This window comes from Ambystoma mexicanum, chromosome 1p (genome assembly GCF_040938575.1).
Source record: "Ambystoma mexicanum isolate Mex_15411 chromosome 1p, UKY_AmexF1_1, whole genome shotgun sequence".
NCBI classification, from domain to species: domain Eukaryota; kingdom Metazoa; phylum Chordata; class Amphibia; order Caudata; family Ambystomatidae; genus Ambystoma; species Ambystoma mexicanum.
The window spans coordinates 194,365,807-194,393,035 of NC_090921.1; the positions used below are offsets into that span (position 1 = coordinate 194,365,807).

The 27,229-nt window shown below is 46.1% G+C and overlaps 1 protein-coding gene across 1 annotated transcript in view; it reads right to left on the minus strand.

Annotated features, from left to right (window-relative positions):
- The window catches only part of LOC138464594 (extracellular calcium-sensing receptor-like), a 63,799-nt gene extending 37,360 nt beyond the window's left edge, over positions 1-26,439 (minus strand). The window contains exons 1-2 of the mRNA XM_069607218.1: positions 26,342-26,439; positions 7,508-7,799 (exon numbers count right to left, since the gene is read on the minus strand). Coding sequence (XP_069463319.1) covers positions 7,508-7,799; positions 26,342-26,439 — 390 coding nt within the window. The remainder of the gene's footprint in view (positions 1-7,507; positions 7,800-26,341) is intronic.
- Between the last annotated feature and the right edge of the window lie 790 nt (positions 26,440-27,229).

A 27,229-nucleotide genomic window follows, 5' to 3' on the forward strand; every position in this document is an offset into this window, starting at 1 on the left:
CAGTTGTCAGGAGGCTTGATGCTTGGAGAGGCCCACCTCATTTTACTCTGCCATTGCTCAGGGCTCCTTCAGTGGGCACACCTTTGCCAGCCAGCAACCCAGATGCTGTTGCACAAAGGCGAGGCGATATGATTCAAAGGTTGTCAGGTCCAACAACCTTAGTCATAGGTATCTTTAGACGTGTCATGTCGCCTGGACAACAGTAAGGAGCTTCAGCAAATGTCTGTTGAGTTCCCTGGTTCTATCAACAGCAACATTGACAGGGTGTATTTAACCTTGGGTGCTATGCCCACTGTAATTTGAGTTGATCCCACCCCACAAGGAGAGATTTATAGAAGCCCATCTGTTGAATAGTGTCTATAATTCTTCTATGTTATAACATGCCAGGCTGTTTACGTCACATTGAAGCCAGACACCCAGGCATCTTAGTTTTAAAGGGTGCCATGCAAAGCCCACATTTACATGTCATTGAAAGTGGTAGGACGTTGGATTTGCAGCAGTTGAACTTGTATCCTACCTTCATAAGTACCAAGTTATAGTAGATAGAGCTTCTCGCTGCGAAATGCGTATGTCCTGGCTGACAAGAACCAAGTTGTCAGCTTATAGCCATAATGTCTGCTGCAGCACACAATAACGATACACCACTCACTCTGTCCTCATCAAATAGTATGGTAGCAAAAGGCTCCATTGCAATGATGAACAGGAGTGTTGAAGGGGGACATCAATGCCTCATTCGTCTCTATTTATCAAGCGGCAGCAAGATCAGACCATTCATCATTGCTGAGGCTGTTTGGTTCAGATATAACAATCTGGTCAGTGAAGCGAAGTTTGCATCATAGCCCATACTTTCTATCACCACAAATAGATAGTCCACTTGATTCAATCAAATTACTTTTCTGCAACCAAGTGGCTGGCATATTGCATTACCTGCCTTTCACATCTCATGGAGTAATCTCATCTCGTCTTTGACATTTCTCCCTTTGTGAACCCACTCTGGTCTTGATGTAACAATCTCTGTATTGCTCTCTGTAGTCATTGGACTAGAATATTTCTGAGCACCTTTTTACCAGGGTTCAAGAGACTGAGAGACGTGTTGCACCTGCAGTTCAAGGTTGGTTTAAGCAGCGGACTAATGATGGCATTGACTGATGTGCAAGGCAGTCTTCTGTGTGCAGCAACCACAGTTTGCATAGCATGCAAGAGCTTCACAGCATCTTCACACCTCACCTTGTGGAATTCGTCTGGCAAGCCGTGTAGCCTGGACATCTGCCCGCTCTTTAGTGGTGCAATCACCACCTCTACTTCTTCATGTGTGATCAGTGCTTCTAGCATTCTCAATGCCGCTCCCTCTAATTTCTGCAAGTTCCTTGTTTCCAAGTATTTCTAGATTGCTCTAGCCTAAGTCGTCAGCTCTGAGCTACATAACTTTCAGTGGGAGTTTTCAAATTCCTTATTGATCTTGGATTAGACAATTATTCTAGACCAAACTGGATTGTGTTCTGAAGCTATCGCGTGGTCACTCTTCATGCGGTGGAATCCATGAGCAAGGAAATCACTTACTCCTTTCCTGTTTCCACAGTAATTCATCCTCACTCTGAAAAGGGCATATTCCACTCTATCAACAACTTATTCAGCTCGAATTCCAAGCACTCCACATTTCTCCTGTTGTTCGTTGAGCTGGATTTCCTAAATCAGATCAGCCCTCTGTCAGCCCAATTTCACTTTCTAGTCTCGCAGTTTCTCTTAGTTTCTCTATTCTCTTCTGGCCTAACATTTGCCATACTGCCGGGTCCCACTCTTCTCCCATTATATTGTTTCTGATTAATTCCTCATGTTCAGCATTCATATCTTCCTTAAAACTGCCATCACTGAGTTATGATCAGTTCAGGCACCCGTTGAAGGATCGTCTGAGATGGTGTTTCATGGCTATCCTAAGGGATATTGGTGCGTGATCAAAAACCAGCATGTTTCCTATTCCACTGTTTGATTGGTAAATAAATGTTCATCGAAAAACTCCAATAACATCAGACAAAAAGGTAAACACAAAAACATAAAATAAAAATATAAATATAATACATTTACATTTTTAACAGTTCTTGAATGACCTATAAAAGGAGGTTTTAGAAATGAATGCACATCATAAGTAAAAGATAATTAATTACAGTTCAAACAGAGTGACCTAGCATTATTACCAGACCTAATATTATTTAAAATAAAGTAATTCATAAGCCATTTACCATTCGGAATTACCAGCAGGATTCTGCGGAACTTGTAATGAACCCTTATGGCCCTCATTCCGAGGTGGCTGTTTCGGAAATAAGGTGCCACTAACAACGTATATCGGCCACTTTCCGGATCGGCCAACTCCAAGTCTGCCGGTAAATGGCTGAATCACTAGCACTGTTACAGCGGCGCCAGTGATTTCGAGATACCTCATCTCATGGAGTGTTACGGGACTCCATGGATTGGGGAGTTACCAGCGTCTCCACCACCCGTAATAACCCAGTAATAACACCGAGATATCGGGCAGCAGAGACAGTACGATAGCTCCGGGAACTCATGATGAGCCCCCATCTCTTTAAGACATGCAAGGTCCTCACTTTTGGGCTGAAGCAGAATGGAAACAGTGATGCAATGTTTTCCCTCTCCTCAAATGTATGTATTTTATGGATTTACACAGCAGATATCATTTTCAACACTGTGATTTTCAGGGGGTGAAGATCTGAAACTGAAGGAAAATATGTAGCAAAGGAATTAGACATCATATATGCCCTTCAAATTTCCACAGCAGATCCACTTAACAAACCAACACTATGTTTGTTTTCCAAGCAACACAAGCTCAAAGAGCTCACACAGGGCAAATGGCTCCAAATTCAAAAGCACTTTTATTTTGCTTCTGTTATTTTTTATTGATGCAGGGGACTGCCTACATACAAACAAGAATAATGCTTGGGAAAAAATGCGGTTACAGTATTGCCATAATAGGTAAGAGTAAAATCCAAGATGGCGGATCAACATTTTAAAAGTTTGGCCCAATCCCAAAGCCCTAAATTAAATGAATGTAACCAAAGAAAAGTAGGCACTCACAGCCCTCATCCATTCACATGCACAGGTTCAGACCCTCACAGAAAGTCCAAAAGAAGGGTAGTGGCTCCCATTCAGGCAATGTGGGTGTTTGAAGAAGATGGTTGTGGCAGGAGTTTTCAGCGTGGTGGTGGTTTTTGGAGGTGACGGTGGAAGGACTGGGGATAATCAATGGGGAGCAGGGGAGGCTGGAAGTGAGAGGTGGAGTCAGCCATCAGGAAGTGAGTGGTATAGAACAGCAGGTGAAAGGCAGCGAATACCAGGAGAAGGTTGTATTTGAACATCAGTGGGTGGTTAATTTAGACAGAAGGAGGAGCCTGGATATGAATACCAGATGGGGTATGGAGCTGTTCATTAGCAAGTGGTTGGTTTAACATAGGAGGATGGTGAATCAGAATAAGGGAGGTGGCTGGATTAGAACATGTGGAGGGTGTTTGAGTGAAGAAATAGGAGGAAGAGCAAAATGCTAACAAGTTTGTAGCTGGCGAGATCAAGAGGGTGCAACTGAGCACTCTTTCTCCAAGGCAGTAAGGTGGCAGTAAGGCTGGGAGGTAAAGGCATAGGAACCATGCAACCAGATTTCTAAGAGAGGGAGATGGGCAAGTACTCCTGGACAGCTTGGAAATCAGAAGGAGATGAATTGGAGTTGGCATGCTACGCTGGTATTGATCTGTTTTCTCACCATCAAGGAGAGATTCAAGGTGAAAGTGTCTGAAAAAGAAAGATGAGGGAAACCGTTAAACCTGGAACTGAGAGGACAGGAACAAACCCCTGAAAAAAGAAGATACAAAGGGTGAAGGAACCACCTAAACCCAAGATTAAGATTCCAAGGACAGACTTTAAGAAAAGAGTGAAGAAGACCCTGGGCACCACTTAATGCTGAGTTTAAAACACCAGTGAAGACCCTGATAATTGAAGAAAATATGTTGAGGAATCTCTTACAACCATGATTAAACAGTCTTGCCCAGTAGGGCTGGTGAGACACAGTGATGGAAGAAACTTCGAGTGTGACAGACTAAGCACTTTGAGCCATGTGTATACAAGCCTGTTCTAGGGTTGTCCCGATGACATCTATGCTTTCTCTGTGTGAAACATTTGAAGAAAGGCATATTTGGGTGTCTGTGTATCTGTGTGTGTTGGTGTGTGTGTGTGTGAAAGGAATTGCCATCTCGCAAGGGTGCAAAGCCTGGCTTTTTGTATTTGTATTAATACATACAATGATGTGGGTGATTTCTTCTCCATACTCCATGACAATAGCATATTATACTTTTACCACGCTGCATCAGTAGCCTCTTCCGCAAAAACCTGCTCTGCTCATGGTGCCGAATGGGTCCAAAGGTCACACGATGCCCACTTAGCCACTACAGCAACACAAAGTCAATGCAGCACAAAGACAGCGTTTAAAATATGTCCCCTGTACCAAAACTACCATTTTATTTATTTATTTTGGCATTCGTAAAGTGTGCCTTAACCGGGGGCATCTTGGCGCTGCTGGGAGCATCTGGGCGCTGATCAATGATCATGAGTACCCCATGTTGATGGCAGAGTCATTTCTAAAAATAATGTATGTATGTGTTTAGGCATAGTGCATAGCTCTACTTAGGGATGCCACATCCAAATTGACATTGCACATGTGTTAGTTACTGTGAGTCAGCTCTGCTGTGGAAGGAATTATGTATTCATGTAATATGGGCCATTACTGCCCCAAGACAGGATAGAAATCCAGAGAACACAGCCTCTCTTTTATATCCATTTGTGAGGCGCTGGTAACACCCTCCCAAAGAGACTGTCGCAAAACAGGCAGCTGTCCTGGGCCCAGGTATGAAAAGAGCACACCCACTCAGGAGGCGTAGCCTCACACCAGGGTGCTGCATGTCTAAAAGTATTTGAAGTCATTAAGGAGAGAATGTGGCAGGAGTAGGATAGGCAGGAAAACTCTGGGCACTGGAAGAAGCCTTCCACAATCTTGTTTCTTGCTGTCTCTTTCCCTTTCATGCCTCCTTCACTTCCTCTGGTGCAATGCTCTTTGGGTGTGACATCAACATGACAAAGCCCACTCTGGCCAGGAGCAGGGTTTGACTGCCTAAAGCAGGATAGCATTAGACCAATCACCTGTGGACGTGTGTCTTGAAAAGAAAGGGACTCTAACCCCTTCAAAAAATTCCCTCTACTCCTCAAGAATCCTTTAAGCCAAAAGAGACATTCTGAAGAATCTCACTGGACTTCCTTTGGGATGGTTGTACTGTCCAAAGTCCTCAGCCTGAGGTGAAGAACGAGTCATCCAAGATAGAAGGAAGATCTCTACCTTAACCACTCCCAGAGCGCCAATTCTGTGAACCAGGACCACCACTCTGCAACAGATCTCCTAAGCTGGGAGAGCAGACCCTGAATGGAAGCATCATGTCCTATACTCCTTGGCGAAGGCCTCATAGAAGCTGGAGGGCCAGAGCAGCTGAAGTTCCCTGTTTTCTTGCACTCAACCAGTCTCTCTGTTCTCCACATCTTGAACCATAGGAAAGGTGCTGGCGGTGCTGGCGGTGGTGTCTGTGCTTCTCCAACCCGCTGAACAATTGCTTGAATCTAAACCAGCTCTATACTGTATCATGTTCTAGTGAAGCACTTCATTTGCTAGACCCAAAGCAGCTGCTCAATGCTGGACCTGAATCAAACTATTGGAGAGTCACTCACTGACTCTAACCAGGGGTTGCAACCACGGCTTGGCCCAGCTACCCTGTGAACTGCCGCCTCATTGATCGTACTTTGTCGCACCGTCGATCTCCACTTTGACGACCTGCGCCCAGCAACTCAAACTGCTGACTGGGGAACTGTGAACTGTTCTTGGGGCCGCCCAAGACTTCATCTTTGAAGAGCTGCTGTTCTACCGCACATATTATCCACATTCGCCCCACTTGATGGCCGTTTGCTGCCAGGCCTTCATGATCCTACGTGTCTGAACTGAGCCTGATCAGCTCACATAAACATTCAAACCCAGGTCTGATGCGTCAGCCTACCAAGAACTGAATCCAGGTACTGTTAACATGGAACAGGCCCACGTGTCCACTGGGACCCGAGAGACTGGTTAGGTCACGATCATCTCTGTTTTCAGTACGATAGTCTTTTTTTCGGTAGTACCTTACCTACCACCCCTGGAACTGCACTCAGAGTGCTACTTTGTCCAGTCAGTTGCATCTTCTCTGTTCTATCCTTTGGGGTGGGGTTTTGTATAGTAATCTCTTTTCGTTCTATGTGCGGATGGTGTGCTTTATAAACCTGCTTATATTTTTAATAGATAGCTTGTACATTCCCGTTATTTTGATATGATATGGCATTTATAACGCGCCTATACACAAGTGTTTCGACACTGTGATACTGTGTTGTCTGGGTCATACTGGTCATCCTCACACCCCTTTTGAGAGTATGCCTCCCCTCAGCATGCATTAGCAGAAAAGCTGAAGGAGTTATAGCTTTTATGAGTGCATTGTGTTTTGGTTTTTAAGTGGGCAGGCCATTTTATCCCTACACATCCTTATGCTCCTGCAAGACATCATCCATTTTTTCAGTGTGTGTGTGTGTGTGTGTGTGTGTGTGTGTGTGTTTTTGTTTTTGAGAGTGTTTGAGATTGTACTCTGGGCCTGTGCTCATTCTATAATTCACAGAAAAAGATGGTTGTAAGCAATAGTACGGCAAGCCCCATGATACACTGCCTGGTAATGGCCATAGGCCCAAGTGCAAGGCCTAGACAAACCCTTGGGGTGCCAATAACAAACGAAACAAGAAAAAACATTGACCATAACAAGCGCCTAGCTGTGAAGACATAAAAGAGGACATCTCATTTTCCATGGATATGAAAGGTAGCATTCCGCTCAGAGGGCATTTTCCATTTTCATGGCATATAAGGGAGGTGGCTGTGCTGGTGGCTGTTGTGGCAAGGTAAGAAGGTAGGGAGTGGGTAATGCGGGTGGAGGGGGAAAAGCCAAAGGGGTGGAGGAGGGAGGCAGGGGGCAATGGATGGTGCATCTAGGATAAGGCTTCCCCTGATCATATGCTTGGATCTTGGCATTCATCCAGGGTTTGAAGCTAACTGGTTGACTGGGGTTCCCTCCCAAGGTGCTAATTGATGCAATTGTGTGTCCCATTTAGAATGATATCGGAGGGAGAAACATTGGCGCGATATGTTCTTGCCCCCAAGATATTTCAAAGGAAAGGTTCAAACACAGACAAAAATATTTCTAATGCATTTCAGATCTAGTACTTATATAACAAATAATGAATGAAGCATGGGTCTTTCAACCTAGCCTTTGACTGATATTGTGAACTGGACATGGTATCTAGTGGTCTCTTCCCATGCCCATTCAAACACGGCCTCTGCCTTTTGATTAGCATAATCCCATTCTTCAAATCTCTAGTAATTCTACTCTCTTACCTGGGGGTGCCTGATGAGACCCAAGACGTGGGCAAGAATAATTGAGCGTGTGGATCCCGAATCCCCTATGATGACTGCTGGCAGCAAACCTCTCCGGCATTGGTAGTTTGGGATGGGTTCCTCTTTTCCTGATAGAGTCCATAGGATTCCCTTGAGAGACCGCTGAAGCAATGTACAAGAGTCATAGATCTGGAAGCCGAGGGTGATGTTGGGTAGAAGTTTGGGGTTGTTGTTAATCTCGTCAATGGCAAACAACATAGCCTGGATCAACTGGTAATTCTGAATGCCAAACCTGGAATATGCATACTAAGTTTACTAGCAAGTAAGTATGAATTGGAAAATATAAAATTAGTACTCCAAATGCATTAAACATGTTCAAGTGGGCTGCATAGTTCAGCGGTGTACATTAACATTTACCCTAGGTGTGCACTGCAAGAATAAAATTGTCCGGATCAGAGCAACAGAATGCAAGGCCCATGATCTCTGCACCTCTCCCAATCAAGAGATGAGCAGTCACTTAAGGATGGCCATCACTTAGAGGTTTAAATGAGACTTAAAGGGCAGGCTCTATTTTTATTCTGGCTGCCAGAAACTTCAGTATCTAGTAGATAAGCAGCTGGTCTTCCTCAGGGGGCATACTGGCTCCATGATGTAGCCTGTGTATTCCAGTCCTGGTCCATGCAAGGGTGTAGTCTTCCCTTCCTCGGAGTAGGGACAGCTCCCATGGATACCACCCTCCCCCACCTACCAGGCACGTGGGATAGGGAGGGGCACTGCACCTGCCGAATTAAAGCTCTGTTAATAAGAGATGGTCTTCACCCTGAGTTCGAGCACAGACCCGAGAGTGAATTATATAGGGATTCTAATGTGGACCCCTATTTATAAAACAACTCAACCTTTAATAATACTTTCCACTTTATTATTCCCTGGGATTCCCCTGATGTGAGCTCAAACTGCTATGTAAGCTCACCCTTCCTTGGAGGGGTTGTGTGGACCCTTACGGTGGGCCTGATGCAAATAGACACCTTAACCAAACTCAGGTGCCACCCACATGGAATGTGAGGCCAGAAGATGGCATCTGTGGGAGGTGCCATCTCGCTAGGTTGCCCAAGCAAGCAACCACACTATCCTGCTACCTCATGCCAGACTACCTCCCGTCTACCCCCTGTAATCTGTTAGTATCCATATATGTGTGATACCCTACCCCTACTTAATGTTTAAACCTAGATTACATTCCCCCTAACACTTACCCCAAACTCTACACTGAACAGTCTACTTAAGAGTAATTATATACACAAAGGGCCTCAATACATGGATGGCGATAAGTTATTACCGGCACCGTTAAGGGCACTGGTGCCGGTAATCACTTACCGCCCTGCTACGGGGTCCCTTTGCTGCTCCCTACCTTAACGGCTGGTTTTACCAGCCGTTAAGGACGGATCCGCAAAGAGACCTTGGAGGCAATTACGGTACCGCAATTTGCGGTACTGTAATTGCCACCTTCCCCATTCCCATTGAGCCCTATGGGGGCTCAAATGGGAATGGGGAAGGGCCAATGGTGAATGGGGAATTACGGCCCCGCCAACCTTGGAATTAGGCGGTAATTCCGCCATTCACCTTGGCGGGATCGGTAAATTACCGGCGGCAACCATGGTGCTAATAGCGCCATGGTTACCGCCTTCCGTGTAATGAGGCCCATAGACATATAACTACACATGCATATATTACAGTTGTGGCCCTGTAGTTATGGTTAAGTTGCTAAACCCGTAGGAAGCGCAGTTTTTGGGTGGCTTATAACTTTGGCGCTGTTTGGCGAAGCCTCACCAAACTTTGCCGAACAAGTATATGGCCACCTCCAAATGTTTTTGCGAAGTTTGGTGTGACATAATGACAAATTATGCTCATGCCTACTGCCCAAACCCCTAGATGGATTTGTTTGGTTCGGAAAGCATGCTTTTGCAAATTTTGTGTAAATCTGTCCAGTATATATTTTTAAAATGGCAAAAAAGTAGGTTCCTGATTTGGTGTCCGCGGACACCTCTTGGCCAATCCGGACATTGCGTAACATTCGCGGACAGCGTACGTGCCCTCTGTTTGATCAATTAAAAACGTGAGGTGTGTCAAAACTTTTGAAATGGATGCCATGTTGGATTTGCGATCTGCTCCCATAGTCCTTGAACATCGGAGCAAAAACATACTAAAAAACACTTGTCAAACCAATGGAACAATCCCTGGGGAGGTGAGGAGTGATGAGGATGGTATTATATGATATGGCATTTATAACGCGCCCATAGACAAGTGTTTCAAGGTGCAATGAGGCAAGGGCGGGGAACAAACGGAGGACAGACAATGATCCTACTAGGCCAGGTGTCATTCAGATCGCGCAAGTGCATGGAAGGGGAGGGAGGAGAAGTGCAGGGGGGTGAAGGGGAGAGGACAGTGCAGTTCATGGGATAAGAAGAAAAACAAAATAAACAATAAGTAAAAGTACAGCCAGCAGGTGGCAAGTGCAAGGGTAAGTGCAGACATCAGGTGTCAAGTGCTGGTAATGGGACTGTAGGGATACAGAAAACAGTCTCCAGGTGCAGGGGTTGCCGGGAAGGTAGTGCAGGAGTGCGACTGGCAGGGGAGGGGACCTGGGCCCTAGATCAGAGGGTGACCAGGAAACAGTGCAACATCAATGTCAGCCAGGAAGTCAGCAAGGGAGAGGAGGAGAAAAAGCAGAAGCAAAGAGAAAGGTTCTGAGGTGCTTCCGGAACCTAGGATGATTCTCCTCAAGTTTCAGGGAGGCAGGGAGGCTGTTCCAGAGGGAGGCCCCGGCCGAAAAAGGAGATCTACCACCAACACGTTGCTTGGAGAATGAGGTAGATGAGTGAAGAGCTCGAGAAGGAAGGTATTTAAGGAGAGAGAGTTGAAGGTAATGAGACCCCAGAAGGTCTTGTGGACAATGCAGAGGGTTTGGAACTTAATCCTCGCAGCCACTGGGAGCCAGTACAGAGATTTCAGCCCTGGAGAGATACGATCCCTGGGCTTGAGGCCAAGGACAAGTCTCGCAGTACTGTTTTGGATAAGTTGCAGAGCGCAGAGAGTAGAAGCAGGCAGATTTAGAAAGAGGAAGTTGCAATAATCCAGCCTAGAGAGAACCAGAGCTCTGGAGACCGTGAGCTTCTGGGGGAAGGAGAGGAAAGGAAGAATACCTCTGAGGAGGTGCAGCTGGTAGTGTGACTTCTTAGAGATGTCAGAGATGTGAGGAGAGAAGGAGAGTGTAGAGTCAAAGATGACCCAGAGGTTTTTAGCCATGCAGGTGGGAGCAGGAAGAGGGCCAAGAGAGACCGGCCTGAGAGCTACAGGAAAGGAGGGAGCGGGTGTGCCGATGAGGAGAATCTCAGTCTTACTGGCATTAAGGCAGAGGTTATTGGCGGCACACCACTCTTGGATAGCAGACAGAGAGAGATGAGGGAGGTAGAGGAGGAGGCTGAGGGTAGCCTGAAGATGAGCTGGGTGTCCTCCGCATAGCACTGAAAGTTGGGGCAGAGAGCGGCGATGCAGTGGGCCAGGAGTGCCAGGTATTGGTTGAACAGCCAGGGAGAGAGGTTAGACCCCTGGGGGACACCACAGGTAGAGAAGAAGATAGTGGAGAGGAAGGACCCAAGTTGGATCTGGGAGGGTCGGTCGGAGAGGAAAGAAGTCAGCCACACCAGAGCCTGACCAGTGATACCCAGGTTATCACAGAGACGGTTGAGCAGGATGGCATGGTTGACAGTGTCAAAGGCAGAAGAGAGATCAAGCAGGATGAGGACGCAAGGGGTGTTAGAGTCAAGGCTGGAGCGCAGGTCTTCACGGATGTTCACGAGAGTTGTTTCCGTGCTTCTGGCAGCTCTGAAGCCAGACTGATTGTCATGAAGACAACCAACAGATTCAGTGTGGAGATTAAGCTGGGAGATGGCAAGTTTCTCCAGGAGCTTGCCCAGGAAGGGAGTGATGGAGATTGGGCGATAGTTGGCAGGGCAGGAGGGGTCAGCAGAGGGTTTCTTAAGAAGAGGGTGCACAAGGGAGTGCTTCAGGGGGATGGGAAGACTCCAGTGGCGAAGGAGTGATTGCAGAAATCAGCCAGGGGAGGTGCCAGGGAGTCGATGTGGTCCTTGATAGTTTTGGAGGAACAGGGGTTAACCTGTTTTGACGAGACTTTCATAGATCGGACTTGTCTAGAAACGATGTCTGCGGAGAACAGAGGAAAGGCAGAGAAGGAGGGAGGAGAGGTGGTTGCAGAGAGGCCAGAGGAAGAGCAGGGAGTGAGGGGTGGTGGGGGATAGGAGGAGAGAGAGGACAGGATGTCCTGAGTTTTAGAGATGAAGTGAGAAGCCAGTGCCGTACAGAGGGACTGGGAGGGGACAGGAGAGGTAGAGACAGCGGCAGGATTGGCCAGTTCTTTGCAGATTTTAAAGAGTTTGGCCAAGTTGTTAGATGCTGCAGAGACGCGGGCTTGGATATGCGCTCTCTTCTTGGTTACAACAGAGAGCTGGTATTGCCTTTGCAGCAGGCGGCAGGCCAGTTTGTCAGAGGATGTACATGAAGCACACCATTTCCTCTCAGCCACCCTACACTTGCGTTTTAGGGTGACAAGGCCAGAGTCATACTAGGAGTTGCACTTGGCTTTGGGCTTCAGGCGGATTCTCATGACAGGGCAAGTATATCAAGAGTATCAGATATAGCAGAGTGGAGCGTGGAGAGGGCTGTGTCAGGATGAGAGTCAGCCAAAGGGGGAGGTGGGGTGAGGATGGGATGGTATATGGCCATAAAAAGCCAAAGTCAGGTGTTTTATTCTTTTCAGAACTCTGGGAACATCTGAGATGTTCGTGGACATTGCTGGGATGTTCATTTGCAAACTTTACAAAAGATCAAGGAAATCCATGCATATTTACAGGGTTGGTGATGGCTTATAACTTTGGTACCATTCAATGAAATTGCATGAAATTCTGCAATATCATTTTAGTTTAGACCCACCTTCGAATCCGTATCCAAAGTCTGGTGTTGTTTCGCCAATAGGGGACAACATTAGGGGTGGAGTCCCAAAATGTTTGAATGGCTTATACATTTGGTACTGTTGGACGAATCTGTGTACAGGTTTGCAAAACTTTTAAAGATCCAACTTTGAATGTTTTTGCAAAGGTTGGTGGAATTCTGGTAGAATGTTTTTGCAAAGGTTGGTGGAATTCTGTCAAGAGGGGGCAAAATTAGAAGTGGGTTTCAACATTTTAAGATGGCTTATAACTTTGGTACCATTTGATAAATCTGCACAAAGATCATAGACCGAACCCTGAATATTTTTGCGAAGTTTGAAAAGATTCTGTCAAGTGGGGGCTAAGATATATCACTATTATTTGTATGTACATTTTGACACTTTTCAAAAAATAAAACATCAACGGAATTGCAGCAAACGTGTGTGAGGAGCATTGGCAAGGACCCAAAAGCATAGTTTTGTCCGTGTTTTATGTTTTGAAAAGTGTCATAATGTAGGTACAAAAAATAGTGAAATACCTTTGGTGACTGGAAAGTGGGCCTGACCCTCAGCTGGGACTAATATCTACTCTGAATTGCTTATTGGGGCATGCACCATGGCCAAAGCCATAGGTTTGAATGGGAAAACAAAGTCTGCTTGTGGCTGCAGCCCGAAGTGCTGCATGGGATTGCAGCATACCTTGCATGAGGAGCATCAGCAAGGACCTGAAAGCATGCTTTTGCAACTCTGTCGTCGGTTTTGCTTTTTTGAAAGTGTTAAAATGTAAGTACAAAAAATAGTGATATATCGTTGGTGCCTGGGCAGTGTGAATGGCAAGGACAAATGTGTACTCTGACTTGATTATTGGGGCATGTGGTATGGCCGAAGCCCATGGACTGTGGAGACTGGCCATGAATGCAAGCGATGAGCAGTGGTCATTGTCACTTGAGGGTATAGTGGACGCTGAATAGGTACACCATAGGTTCAGTGGATAACGAAGGGCTTTGGTGGGCTGGGGTAATGTTCAAGCCTCATGTGCTAGGCAATTCATCCATTACTTACATCCCCAGCATGCACTGCTGATAACAACACACATCAGTATGCGTTGCAAAAAATATGTTTGTTAAAGGAGGTTTATCTATCGTTCTTTCATATATGTTACAAGAGGAATTATTAATAACATATATACAGTGATGTAACATCTAAAAACCTATGAAATTTACTGAAAACATTTTATTGAAGGGATCCTATGGTTAAATTGCACTAATAAAAATGAATGAAATTCATAAAAAATACTTTGTTAAAGGGACGTTATAGTTAAATTGCACTAATTAAAACCTTTGAAATTCAGTGAAAACAATTTTTTAAAGGGACGTTATGGTTAAATGGCATTAAAAAAGAGATCACATTCAGTGAAAAACCTTATTAAAGGGACGTTATGGTTACAAGTAAAATAAAAAAAGACTACACATGTGCCAGTTATGGTAAGCTATGCAACCATAGCTCGGGTCACCACCATGCATTGCTGATGACAACACATATCCAGGCCGGTTGTTTTTACTTATGTGTTGTCATCAGTGATGTCATCAATAATGCCATTTGTGATGTCATCTTTGATGTCCTGGGGTGTTAGTCTTAGCAGTACACAGCGGTGGCACGAGTTATGGTTGCATAGCTTACCATAACTGGTGAATTTCTTGGGTTTTTCTATTTTACTTATAACCGTAACGTCCCTTTATGATAGTTTATTTATAAGTGCCTATACACAATGTGTTTCAAAGCACTTCAAGGCAAGGGAGGGAACAAGGGAAAATATAATGACATTCTTACAGGCCATGAACAGTAAGGATGTGAAATTAACTATTGTACTCGGCCTGACAACATTTCAGTGCAAGAGCTAGACACATGACAACTGGCGAATAATATATTCATTAAAGATGGCAGCCACATGCAGATGTACACGAATGCGAGCGCGTGGCCAGCTCTAAGTTTACACCAACCCAAGATGGTAACCAGACGCAGACACACATTAACGTGAGAGCAAAATGAGCGAGCGTCTCTTACAGAGAACATATTTCTCGTCTGAATCGTGTGGAACCAGATCACAAGGAGTAGGCTAGAATTCCCACAAGTTAGTGCTGACGTGTTTTGGGTAAATCTGACACTCGGGAATGGCGAACAATAGACTTATATTGATTGATTTGTGCATGGCTATCTCTATAGGACACTGTATGCAGTAGGGGTACTGATAAGGAAAAACATTCGAGCCCAGAATTAATGTTCGATAGCGTCCTGAAGACGGGGGCTGACAACGCACTAACATCAGGACTCAACCTGCTTATGTGTTTTTCTACTCCCAGAAACAGGACTGAGTGTTGACGTGTCATGATAAATAGACATTGATTACCAGAATCACCAGTGTTACTAACATCACACTTTTTTTAATGCAAAAAGTCGTATGCACACCTATTCCATTGAATGTAGCTGCTAAGATCATGTCTGTATGATTTACGTGATACATTCTTTGTAAGTATTTTTCACAAAAACGCTGATTGTTCCAATGGCCTCTAGTAGGCCCGTCTTCTGGTCTTATTAGATTGTACATGTGTCTCTTGAACACATGGTCTTTTTATTTTACTGTGTATACATATTAACATATGTTTTTGATACCTGAACTGATGGTGACAGATACAGCTGAGTGAAAGTTATAATCATTCATGGAGTACTCATTCCACAGCCTATGTGTTGGGAAGGTGGGAAGCTAGTGGTGAAGTTGCTTCTCTATACAAACTGATGAGAGCCATCACATCACATGCTGACTCGACCTGACTAAATCACCATCCCGATCTGAGTTGATCCCTGACTCGAACCTGTTGGACCCATCAAACTGCACTATCCTTAGCACTGCCTCAACTGCACAGAGACCCATCTCAATGGTGGCTCAATGCTGGATCAAAGTGAGGCGCGTATTCTCAAACCTGGTTCAACTGCCAAAAAGCACCAAGAAGTCCGCCTCTACTCTGTTGAGACTCCCAAGGCAGGACTAAGATACTGTTGAGGGGCTCTGATCCTGTGGTCCCCTTACTGGGACCATAATGACTTGTGAATCCCATGGTCTCAGGTTATTCTTCAAGAACATTTTCATTAAACAGTGACATGGCTGCAATTGCTTGCTCGATCAGACCTGCTAAAGTTTCAAGAGTGCTCACTATTCTTAGAGAGGCACAGCTCCGCCCTACTGATGAGTTCCGACCAGACCAAAACACGTGTCTGGGGTTGGTGTTGGTACTCTTGTTCAGAGGAGGATTGCTTAACGTTTCGGTGCTGGACTGCCCTAGGGCAGGACAAAGGCTGATATGTTTGGGATATTTCTTCTCTGTGAAAGATAGTGAGCTAAAGACTCTGGGTAAGTCCCTCGTAACTGGGACTAATGTCCGGAAGAGGGACTCCCAGGACCAACCTTGTTTTTTGCCATAGAGACACAGTTCTGAATTTTCTGTGGGCTCTCTAAAGCAGTGGATTTTTTTTTATAATACTTTTAGTTAGTTGATTGCCTTTTTATTGTTTGATTTAGATTTATATATTTTTATAGAAACTTGATTGAGCATTCTTTTTTATTTGGAGTCATCGCACTATTGCTGTTTGGGTTGTTAATGTTATCACTTCACATCCCACCTGAGGGTATATCGTTCACTCATCCCACATTACCACAAAAGTTGGTCTTAGTCTGTTTTACCTTTAAGAATGGGATCAGTGCTAACTTAGTAGTACTATGGGTCTAAGTATGCAGTTATGCCCCTGCTCATCCCTGTACTCCTGCAGAGCAGTTGTCATTTTGTTAAGCCATTATTCTGGGTAAGGTGCTTTATTCCAGTAATATGGAGATGAGCTGGCACTTCTTGAACTCCCTACAGTGAGCCTGCAGCAAAGGAGAACTTGCTCCACCTAAAAGGGCCCCATGCACATTACAATAGCAACCCTGCCTAACACTGTACCAAAGGGCTTCCGATGCACCATAGGGTGCAGACAAGAGTAGAGTAATGCAACATGCTAAACAAGGAGCTGGGTGACTTCCTTCTGATATAGTCTTCCTTTCTCCCCTACCTCCTACAGACCCCATATTGGCATGGTGCACATGGGTATCTAGTCAATTCATCGAAAACCATTTCATCTAATACCATTCCATCAAAGTTTTTCCATCTAAAAAATGTCCATCTAATGCATGTTTTTAGGGGGTAAAGGGTTAATTATTGTTCCCTTGTATTTTAAAGGTTAAAAACAGGAGTTTGGGGTTGGGCGGGCAAAAAAAACAAGAATAAAAAATAATGCATGACATGGACATTTTTTAGATGGAACTATGTCGATGGAATGGCATTAGATGCAATGGTTTTAGATGAAATGGCCATAAACTGTGCACATAGCCTCATTACGACCCAGGCGTTAAGGGTTAACGCCGTCGTTAACCCTTAACGCCTATTCTGATTTTAACGGCTGCTCTTAGCAGCCGTTAAAATCCATGGCGCTAACCTGCCATGATGCTAATTACGCCACCGTAATTTACGGTGGCGTAATTAGCGCCTTCCCCACTCCCATTATGCCCTATGGGGAAAAAATGGGAATGGGGAAGGGAAAATGGGAAATGGGGATTTACCGCCCCACTCACCTTGGAATGGGGCGGTAAATCCGCCATCCACCATGGTGTAAACATAGTTTACACCATGGTGGTAAAGTTGGCGCAATTAGCGTCTGGATCGTAATGACCCCTATACACCCTTAGAGTGAGCAACAGTAGTGAGCATGAAACCCAAAACCACGGATACAAATATTGCCAACCTCTTGCCAGTCCATGTGCCTCGCCTGCATATACGCCAGCAACATGGAGGCTCCTTTAGCAGCTCGGCAAGATTGTGGCTGCAGATGTGTGCATTGGGAAACAAGACAGTGAATAATAACTACACAGCAGTGTGCTACCTCCAAAATAACTCGCATCAAAAAAGGTATAGAAAACTAGGACACAACTCAGAAGGAATCTACTGTCAGTCATAACCTGCATGCAATAAGACATCTCAAATGAAGTTCACGAAGTATACTCTCTCTCTCTCTTTCTGATAAGTTTCAATAAGAACTGCCAATAGAGCAGTCAGGGCAAGCACTAACTAGAATCCTCCGTCAGAAATAGCTACAAAAAGAGGAGTTGAATTCCCCTTTGGAAACAATAGTATGCAGTATCCTGTTGCCAGGCCAGGAAATAGCTCTGTTTCCCTCACACCTTAAGTCTGAAGGATAAGAGTTTTGCAAGTACCTACACACTATACAATCTAGCGAAGGGGAGAGTATAACCTCATACAATGAACTACTCACATGTTCAGACAATAGTTTCTCCCCAGGATGTCATAATGCAAAGCCCAGAGTGATGGGGGGAAATGGTTGCCACTGAGAACTATAGCGTCTGGATGTAATGTGGTCACTTCCTCGCAGAAACAAACAGGTTCCACTTTATGCTACACACCAACAATGATCAAAGCAGAGAAAGATTGTGGCAAGACCATGAAACTCTGTGGGCAAAGTCATAATTCTGACTAAACGCATTGAACAATCCACAACAATGTTCAAGACCGTCCTTGCCACACAGGAAGGGGGTGTGACATGGGTATGCACCCTTAGAATAGGAGACGTAAGAGCAGGACAAAAGAAGCAGCAAATTACAGTGTTTTAGATGTGGAGATCCAGGGCACATTGTGTCCACCAAGGAATAGCCAGCCCTTGGGAAAACATGCAAGGGGTGTGGGGCCACTGTACCAAGTAGTTCCAGGTCAAAGGGTGAAGAAGCAGGAAGCTGACAAGAAAGATCAGTATGATGACAATGTGTAGGATGGACCCAAGGTCGGGGAGCTAGCATCCTTGCTCAAAGGGAATATCCTAATTTATTTGGGACAGAGGGGCAGAAGACAGATGGTGCCGTAAAAATAAAAGCATGTCTCTTGCCAACTGCCTATTTAATCTAGTGACAGTGTCACACATAACCATGTTTCTTGTAAGGGCACAATGTCATACTGAACAAACACTTCACTCATGTACAAATTTAAGAAACTGTGATGTCCATGTGAATTCCAGCTAAGTATCTTCCGTTCAATTTGTATCAAACCCTGCTCTAATTGTAGTGGTTGTTTTGAGTGACAAGGCCAGCCATACTGAGCTTGCTGGTTCTTGGTCAAATGTAGCAAGCCTGCGTCCATCATTGCACACCATGCATTTTATATTAGGTGTGTCCTTTGGGACATTCATTGTTTGTGTCCCTACTACTTTACCATCATTCACATCCCTAGTCTCGTAGCTCTCACAACCTCTTTTTATCATTTCAATATGGTTGTTAAAGACTACATTTTTAATTACTCTAGAATAAAAATGAGCTTAACATCTGCCCACCACTGGATCATCAAAAAGATGGCCAAATGTTTTATCTGTGCAGGAAATTGCTGACAAGTCTGGTATGATTGAAACAAAATAATAATAATATTTTCGCCCGGTGGAGGGGAACATGCTCCTCACCTTGAATTGATTCAAACATAATTGAGAGAGAATCAGAAACCAACCAACCCCTCTAATGCCTTTGTGCACTGATTTTTATGTGGGATAACATTCGTGTTTACCCCCTCAATTGCATTAGATTAGATATGTGCAAGTTCCCCAAACCCTAGTCAACAATTTCCCTTACCTCTTTGTTTAGAATGGTGAGGTTGCAATTATCACTCTCAGGAGCGCCTCTTCGATCACCTTATCTTTATCATGATCATTCTATGTTGCTGCTGTACAGAATGACGTTCTGAGGCCTTTCTTTTTAGTGTGCTTTTTCTGAATCATTTTTATAAAAGGATTCCACTAGCCATCAGTCAGTCCCATTACTGGAACGTTTCCTATTTTCCTTGATCATTGAATTTGAGTGAAATACTTTCTGTGTGTCATTAATGACAATAACATCTGGTATCTTTACAGAATCCATAGAAACTTCTCTCTCCTTTGAAGCATTTAAGAGATTTCTTGAAAGCTTTCTTGACCCGCTTTTACTGTGGGGCATGCAAACTTTAGCATGTTTTGTTTTCTTTGCGATCATGCTGTTGTTGTTTTTCTTAGCCATATTGGCTAAAACCTTTAGCTCGTAGGTCACAGCATTGTGGATATGAGTTGCACTCCCTTTTGGATTTTCAGATGTGTTATTTGTGACGCTTGCTGGTACTGTCCTGACATTGTTAACAATAAAATCGCTAGTTATTAATCATGCTTTCAGATCCTGTAAAATGCTGGTATTTGTTCTACCTTCAGTACCACTGTATCGTAGAGTCTAATAAAAGACTGCAATACTAGGTTTAAAGCTATCAGTTGGGCTGCTGCCGCCTTCCACAGAGGCAATTGTGAGAGTGTGCACTGCTTGAAAAGCAAGAGAAGATTGTTCTCCTACATTCAAACGTGCTTGACAGATAACGTCTTCTATAAATTGAAATTCTTCCCTCACTCGCACCACGGGGAGTCAGTCACACAACTTCAGCGACACACTTAGCCTTGTGGATGGAATATCAACTGCATGAAATTCATCCTCAAAACTGATACACACATCCAACAATGATATACTAGACCGTCTTTCCACTTCCCTTAATATGGGCCCACAGACGGGTCCAGACCGTCACTGAAGTCATTTCCAGTGCAAACAATCAATGAGTCCGTAAATAGACTGTATTGTTTGAACAGCCTGACTGTGGGCCTCATTACGACCCAGGCGGTAAGTTACCGCCTGGTCCGTGACTTTACCACCATGGCGTAAACTACGTTTACGCCATGGTGGTTGGCGGACTTACCGCCCCATTCCGAGGTTGGCGGGGCGGTAAGTCCCCAATCCCCATTTACCCTTCCCCATTCCCATTTTTGCCCCATAGGGCCTAATGGGAGTGGGGAAGGCATTAATTACGCCACCGTAAATTACGGTGGCGTAATTAACTCCATGGTCCCTTAGCGCCATGGATTTTAACACCTGCTAAAAGCAGGTGTTAAAACCTCCATGGCGCTAAGGGACCTCATACTCAGGCGGTAAGGGTCGGCGTTGTTTCCTTTGTTTCATGTTTCTTCACTGAGCCCTGATGTTTTGGGCCACTTCATTGTCCAGTTGTGTAATTTCCGCACTTTTGGGATGATATCCTTTTTATCACGCATTCTTACACTGCCAGAATAGAGGATTAATAAAAGTACCACCAGCAGAACCGTCTGCCAATACCGACTGCTTTTAAGGATTAAATGCACTGCTATTGGCCTGAGGTTAAGCCGACCAGCCCAAAGGGCGGCCCCATAGTTACTGGTGGTCCTACAAGCACCAGCTCAAAGGAACGCTCAACAGTCACTGGGCAGCAACAGGCAGAATAAACGAGCCACCAGCGGACTCTAGCAACCGTCTGCAGCAACACTCGCTGCCATGTTTCTGAACCGCTATGCTAACGACTTCATAACTTGTCAACACAAACAACATCATATATCATCACAAGTTGACCATGCATTATGTCTGTTTAAAGATGTTCAGCGCCTCAAACTATACCTCAAGTAGGTTTTGCTCAACACCTTGAGAATGCGACAGTCATTGCCCTATTTCCTCATGGTTGATGGACAAAGTCAGCTCAAGTCGTCTCACACGACTGAAGTCGTTTCATCCAAAACATCCGCGTCTGCTTGCTGTTTCCTGCAGACAGTATGGCACTTTCCAAACACACCATGGGCCACTTCACGGAACCCACGATATTCAATGAAATGGAGGCAGAGCTAGTTAGTACCTCCAAACACAGCCTCCACACGCAGGTAACAGCAGGGGAAAGAACACAGCAGACCTCTCTGCAGACTGTAGGGCAATTTCCAGGCAATTTGCATACCTGGAAATGCCTATTTGGTATACCTGAACCCACGATGCAGATATCCATGTCCAAGCAAGACTTGGAAGTGCTAGATATTGAAGTGAAGCTGGTGATCTATGCTCCTGGAATATTCTCAGGGCATAGCATTAACCTAATTAGTTTGTTTGTCTTACAGATGCAATACAAGGACAGGATGGACACGATGAAAGTAAACCTAATGAGTCACAACTATTCATTCATAACCTGGAGGTACCTAAAGGAGTTTAGAATGGAACTAAAGCCTGACGAGCCTGAGCTGGTCCTCCTCATTGGGTACCTGAATCAGCAGTGATTTTAGCTAGCTCTTCCACCATGTTCATATAGAAAGTGGGAATGATGAGGTTATTTACACACACCAGAACAAAATAAAAAAAGCGACAACCCAAAGAATTGTAAAGTCAGGAATTCCTTGTGTCTGCAATGGTTATCTGAGGCAATTATTTGATGGCATGGCAGCAGATGCAACATTGAGGAAACAGAAGACTTGAACAAGTCACCCAAGTGGTCTTTGATTTGGCTTGAGAGGATTAAAGGTATACATCATAGTGGACTGACATCCCAGTCCTAACATAGTAGAGATACTAAGCAACGAAGACAACTTTTGAACTCTTGATTCATATAGTGAGTAACACCAGAGAAAACCCACACCAAACAGCAAGAAACAGGTTTTTATTTTTCACACCATTCGGCATATACCACTTAAAAATGTCCCTTTGGAGATAGTCCCAAGAATATTAAGCACCAAAGACCGTATTCTGAAAAAGAGAATTGCAAGCTGTACTAGGACCAGTTTGAATGATTTAGTAACACACTGCCCAGAGAGGGGATAAGTCAGACTGTCTCTTTTTTAAAGTCATTATAGCACCTACTACTCCGGCAAACAAGGAGGGACTTTCATTATTCTCAGGGACTTGTGAATGCTGCACAAAGCTCTGGTGATTCTCATGGGTTCTTAGAACTGAGGGGAGGAGGGGGATGAGACACAGGCTGGTATTGCAGGAGATTTCTACATTACCCTCCCCTCCAGAAAGGTGAAGCCATAAACATAGAAGAGGAAACTTACAATACTCAGAATGCACAATGAAGAATTCAATATGAATCTTCTATCTTACTTAAACTATCCATATTTCTATCATTTAAATATGGGAATTCCTTCTCTTTTGAGTTACTGACAGGTGGCAGTGGGAAGCCATAGCCTCTCATGAAATTTTGAGATTTGTGATTAACACACATCTGTCATTGACGAAGCATAAAATGAGTGTGATTGTTAAAGCTACGTCAATCAGGGGTGCACTCAGAAGATATGGCACGCAGAATGGAGGTGTTAGCTTAAATCACATGATAACAGTTTATACTTTTGGGTGGGCCTCTTTTGTGTGGCTCCGAGGTATGGGTTTTTGATACAAAAAGATTGATAAAAAAATAAGCGAGAGTTTCATGGAAACTCAATAGTTCCTTGATTTACCAAAATCCAAAACTGCAGAGCTTATGTGTAAGAAACTTCGGCTGGTTTTAATTAATTCAAAGGCCATAAAGAGAACGTTTGTTATGTTAATACTCCACTAGCACAGATGAAAGAATATGTGGAAACACATGCTTAACAGTGCTATTAGGTTACTGCTGCTTAACATACCTGGGGCTAGATTACAGAAACTTTGCACCAGTGCAAGTGCAAAGTTAGCACGGTATTAGCACTAGGGCAACGTTTGCCCTGTTTTAGAAACACTTGGACATATTAGAAAACTATTGCACCATGTCAAGCGCAGTTTTTCATGGTATAACCACCAGGGCAAAAATTGGCCTTGAGCAAAAAAGATACATTTCCCCTCCATTATTGCGCCAGGGCAAAGTTTGCCCTAGTGCTAATATGCAATGGCATCAGCACTAGCGCAAACATTGCCCTGGTGAAAAAACACATCCGAAATGCATCTTTTTTGCAATATGGCAATTATTTTCCTGGTGATTATACAATGCCAAAGTGCACTTATCATGGGGAAATAGTTTTCTAATATGTACAAGTGTTTTAGAAAATTGTGCTAATACCGGGCCAACTTTGCACTTGGACCGGTGCAAAGTGTGTGTAATCTGGCCCCAGCTGACATTTCTTCATTTGAACTTAGATGAAGCTAGATATGTAAATGAATAACATAAGAAAAAAGAACAGAATTATAGTACACGTGTGCTTTAATTGTCAAGCAACAGGGAAAACACAGACCTGAGTTTGGAAGAATCCCAAAATTAAGGAATTCAGTTGTCTAGGCAGTGCAGAACCTATGTGTTTAAATCTACTATTCAACTATGCAGGTCCTGTAATGATCCTGATTGCCTAATATGTATGGAATTGTATATAACTCAGCAATACAAATGTTTTTGACAATCTGCAGCACAAGTTGTACTCTGACACTAAGGGGGTAATCCATGGAATCAAGCGCAGAAGTGGCGCACGCGGCTGACGCACATAGTGCCCGTGCAGCAGCTTGCGCCAGCCGCCTGCGCTAATACCCATTTTGACGCACAGCGTATTCATGGATTTTTACATCCATAACCAGCCGTAGCGCAGAGTGACACAGCGAACCTGCAGCAGTGCCAGTTACGCTCCCAACCCCACCCCATGTGCCAAAAACATCGCACAAATCCCCTACATGGTGCAAACCAGTATACAGCCCCCCCAACCACGAAAAGGCACTAAAAACGCCACACAGCCCTCACGTGCCAGCGAAATCGCATGTAAAACTCCCTGCGCACCTCTCCGAATACTCATACCCCGCTCGTGCCAGCGAAACCGCGTGTAAAACTCCCCGCGCCCCCCTCGGAATATGCATACCCTGCTTGCGCCAGTGAAATCGGGTGTAAAACTCTCCGCGCACACCTCTGAATACACGTACCCTGCTCGCGCTAGCGAAATCGCATGTAAAACTCCTGCGCACCCCTCCGAATGAATGTACCCTGATCGTGCCAGCGAAATCGTGTTTAAAACTCCCTGCGCACCCCTCCGAATACGTGTACCCTGCTGCGTCAGGTAAAATGCGTGGAAAAAGTCCCCCCTGTGGTGTGGGCTGCCTGTGGGGCATGGGGAGGGTGGATGCGCTGCCTGCAGGTCATGGACTGGGGTGATGGGCTGCCTGCGGGGCATGGACTGGGGTGATGGGCTGCCTGCGGGCCATGGACTGGGGTGATGGGCTGCCTGCGGGGCATGGACTGGGGTGATGGGCTGCCTGCGGGCCATGGATTGGGGTGACGGGCTGCCTGTGGGACATGACTGGGGTGATGGGCTGCATGCAGGGCATGGACTGGGGTGATGGGCTGCCTGCGGGGCATGGACTGGGCTAATGGGCTGCCTAATGGGGCATGGACTGGGGTAATGCACTGCCTGTGGGGCATGCCAGGGGTGATGGGCTGCCTGCGGGCCATGGACTGTGGTGATGGGCTAGCTGTGGGGCATGGGGAGGGTGGATGGGCTGCCTGCGTGTATTCCGGGGTTGCGCGTGGACTTTCACACGCGATTGGCCTGGTGCGAGCGGGGTACGTGTATTCCGGGGGTGCGCAGGGATTTTACACGCAATAGGCCTGGCACGAGTGGGGTATGTGTATTCCGGGGTGCGCGTGGAGTTTCACACACGATAGGCCTGGCGTGAGCATGGTACGTGTATTCCGGGGGCCCGCTGGGAGTTTTAAACGCGATAGGCCTGGTGCGAGCGGGGTACGTGTATTCCGGGGGTGCATGTGGAGTTTTACGTGCAATTTCGCTGGCGCAAGCGTGGTACGTGTATTCCGGGGGTGCGCAGGGACTTTTACACGTGATAGGCCTGGCGCGAGCGGGGTACTTGTATTCCGGGGGTGCGTGTGGAGTTTCACACGCAGCCCATCCCACCCCACACCCTTCCCCATGCCCAGCAGGCAGCCCACACCACAGGGGACCACCCCACACCCCTGGCCATGCCCCGCAGGCAGCCCATCACCCCATACCATGCCCCACAGGCAGGCCACATGGCACCATGCACTTGGGAGCCCTGACACATGTCCCCCACTGCACCCACAGTGACGGACACCTGCCAGCAGGCTCCGACTCATGTCCCCCACCCCACCCAATATTCCCACCCACCATTGAGGGGCACCTGCCAGCGGCCCGACTCATGTCCCCCACCCCACCCACCCACCATTGACGTGCACCTGCCAGCAGGCCCCGACTCATGTCCCCCACCCCAGCCCCCCACCCACCATTGACGGGCACCTGCCAGCAGGCCCCGACTCATGTCCCCACCCCATTGATGGGCACCTGCCAGCAGGCCCCGACTCATGTCCCCCCACCCGATCACCCACCCACCATTGACGGGCACCTGCTAGCAGGCCCCGACTCATGTCCCCTACCCCATGACGGGCACCTGTCAGCAGGCCCCGACTCATGTCCCCCACCCCGAGACCAACCCACCCACCATTGACGGGCACCAGCCAGCAGGCCCCAACTCATGTCCCCCACAACACCAACCCACCCACCATTGACAGACACCTGCCAGCAGGCCCCGACTCATGTCCCCCACCCCAAAATTGAGGTGAGCAAAAAAAATAAAAATAGAAAAACCCAATGAAAAACAAAAATCCACAACAGGAAAAAAGAGAAGTGGTCCATTGCCAATGTCCATATAAAGTACATAAAAATATTTAAAAAAACATTGATCAATGGGATGTCCAAAGAATGAAAGTATATACAAGTCCGGAACTATATACAATGGAAGTCCAAAGGGTCCATGATCCCCAAACAAAAGGAAAACCACAAAAAAGTCCTATTGATAAAAAACTATATACATAAAGTGGAGCAAAGTCCATGAACTCCAAAAAAAAATATAAAACAAAGGAAACCTAAGCCTAAAGAACTATGAACAAAGGGGGCGGGCAAGTCCTACGGCTCACTTTTTGATGTTCCGGGCCAGGGCATCATCGAACTCTACGTCGATGTTCCAGAGGCGGGCCTCTTCCCTGGCCTCGAGGTCTCGCAGGGATGCAGCCATGGCCTCCTCCAACTCCCTATGAGTTGCCTCGAGGGACTCAGCCCGCCTCAATGCCCCGCGCTGGAGTTCGCCCTGACCATAGTGAGCTGTGCCTCCTCCGTCCGCCGCCACTCTGCATCTATCTGCTGGCCCAACCGCTGCCACATGGAGGACACTCCCAATCCAGGGTCCTCCTGCCCTCCGGCCGATGCCTGCCCCTGTGGTGTTGATGGCTACGAGCCATCATCGCTCCCACCCTGAGTCTGCTGCTGCCGTGCATGTGCCCTGCCTGTTGATGCCTGCATGTCCTCCTCTTGCTGGGGTCCAGTTGGTGGGGTGACCAGCCCTGCTGGACCTCTGACTCCCGACTGTTGCAGGGATGTGTCCTCCACCAGCCTGGCCACTGGCTCAGGGGCAGCTCCACAGGGTGCCCAGATGATACTTGGGCAGGAAGATGGCACGGCGGACGACTGGCACATAGGGGGTTCAGTTGAGGAGGGGGACGCAAGAAGATCCAGCACACGGAGGAACCCATCACCCATGACCTGTCCTAGTAGGTTGACGCGGTTAATGAGGTATTCAAAATGACGTTCATTGTCCTCACGAGAACCATGCACGTCATCCTGAATACCACGCTGGCGCATTGCCATCCCAGCTAGGACAGTCACAGATTGCCGCGTTCGCAGGGAGAGGAAGGCCAGTTGTTGTTTGCGCATCCCCTCCCTGAAAACGGGTCTCGACGAAGGCATCCTTGCTGGTGCGGGATGATGCAGTCACAGGATCGGGGACAGGATTACACAGAGGAACCACC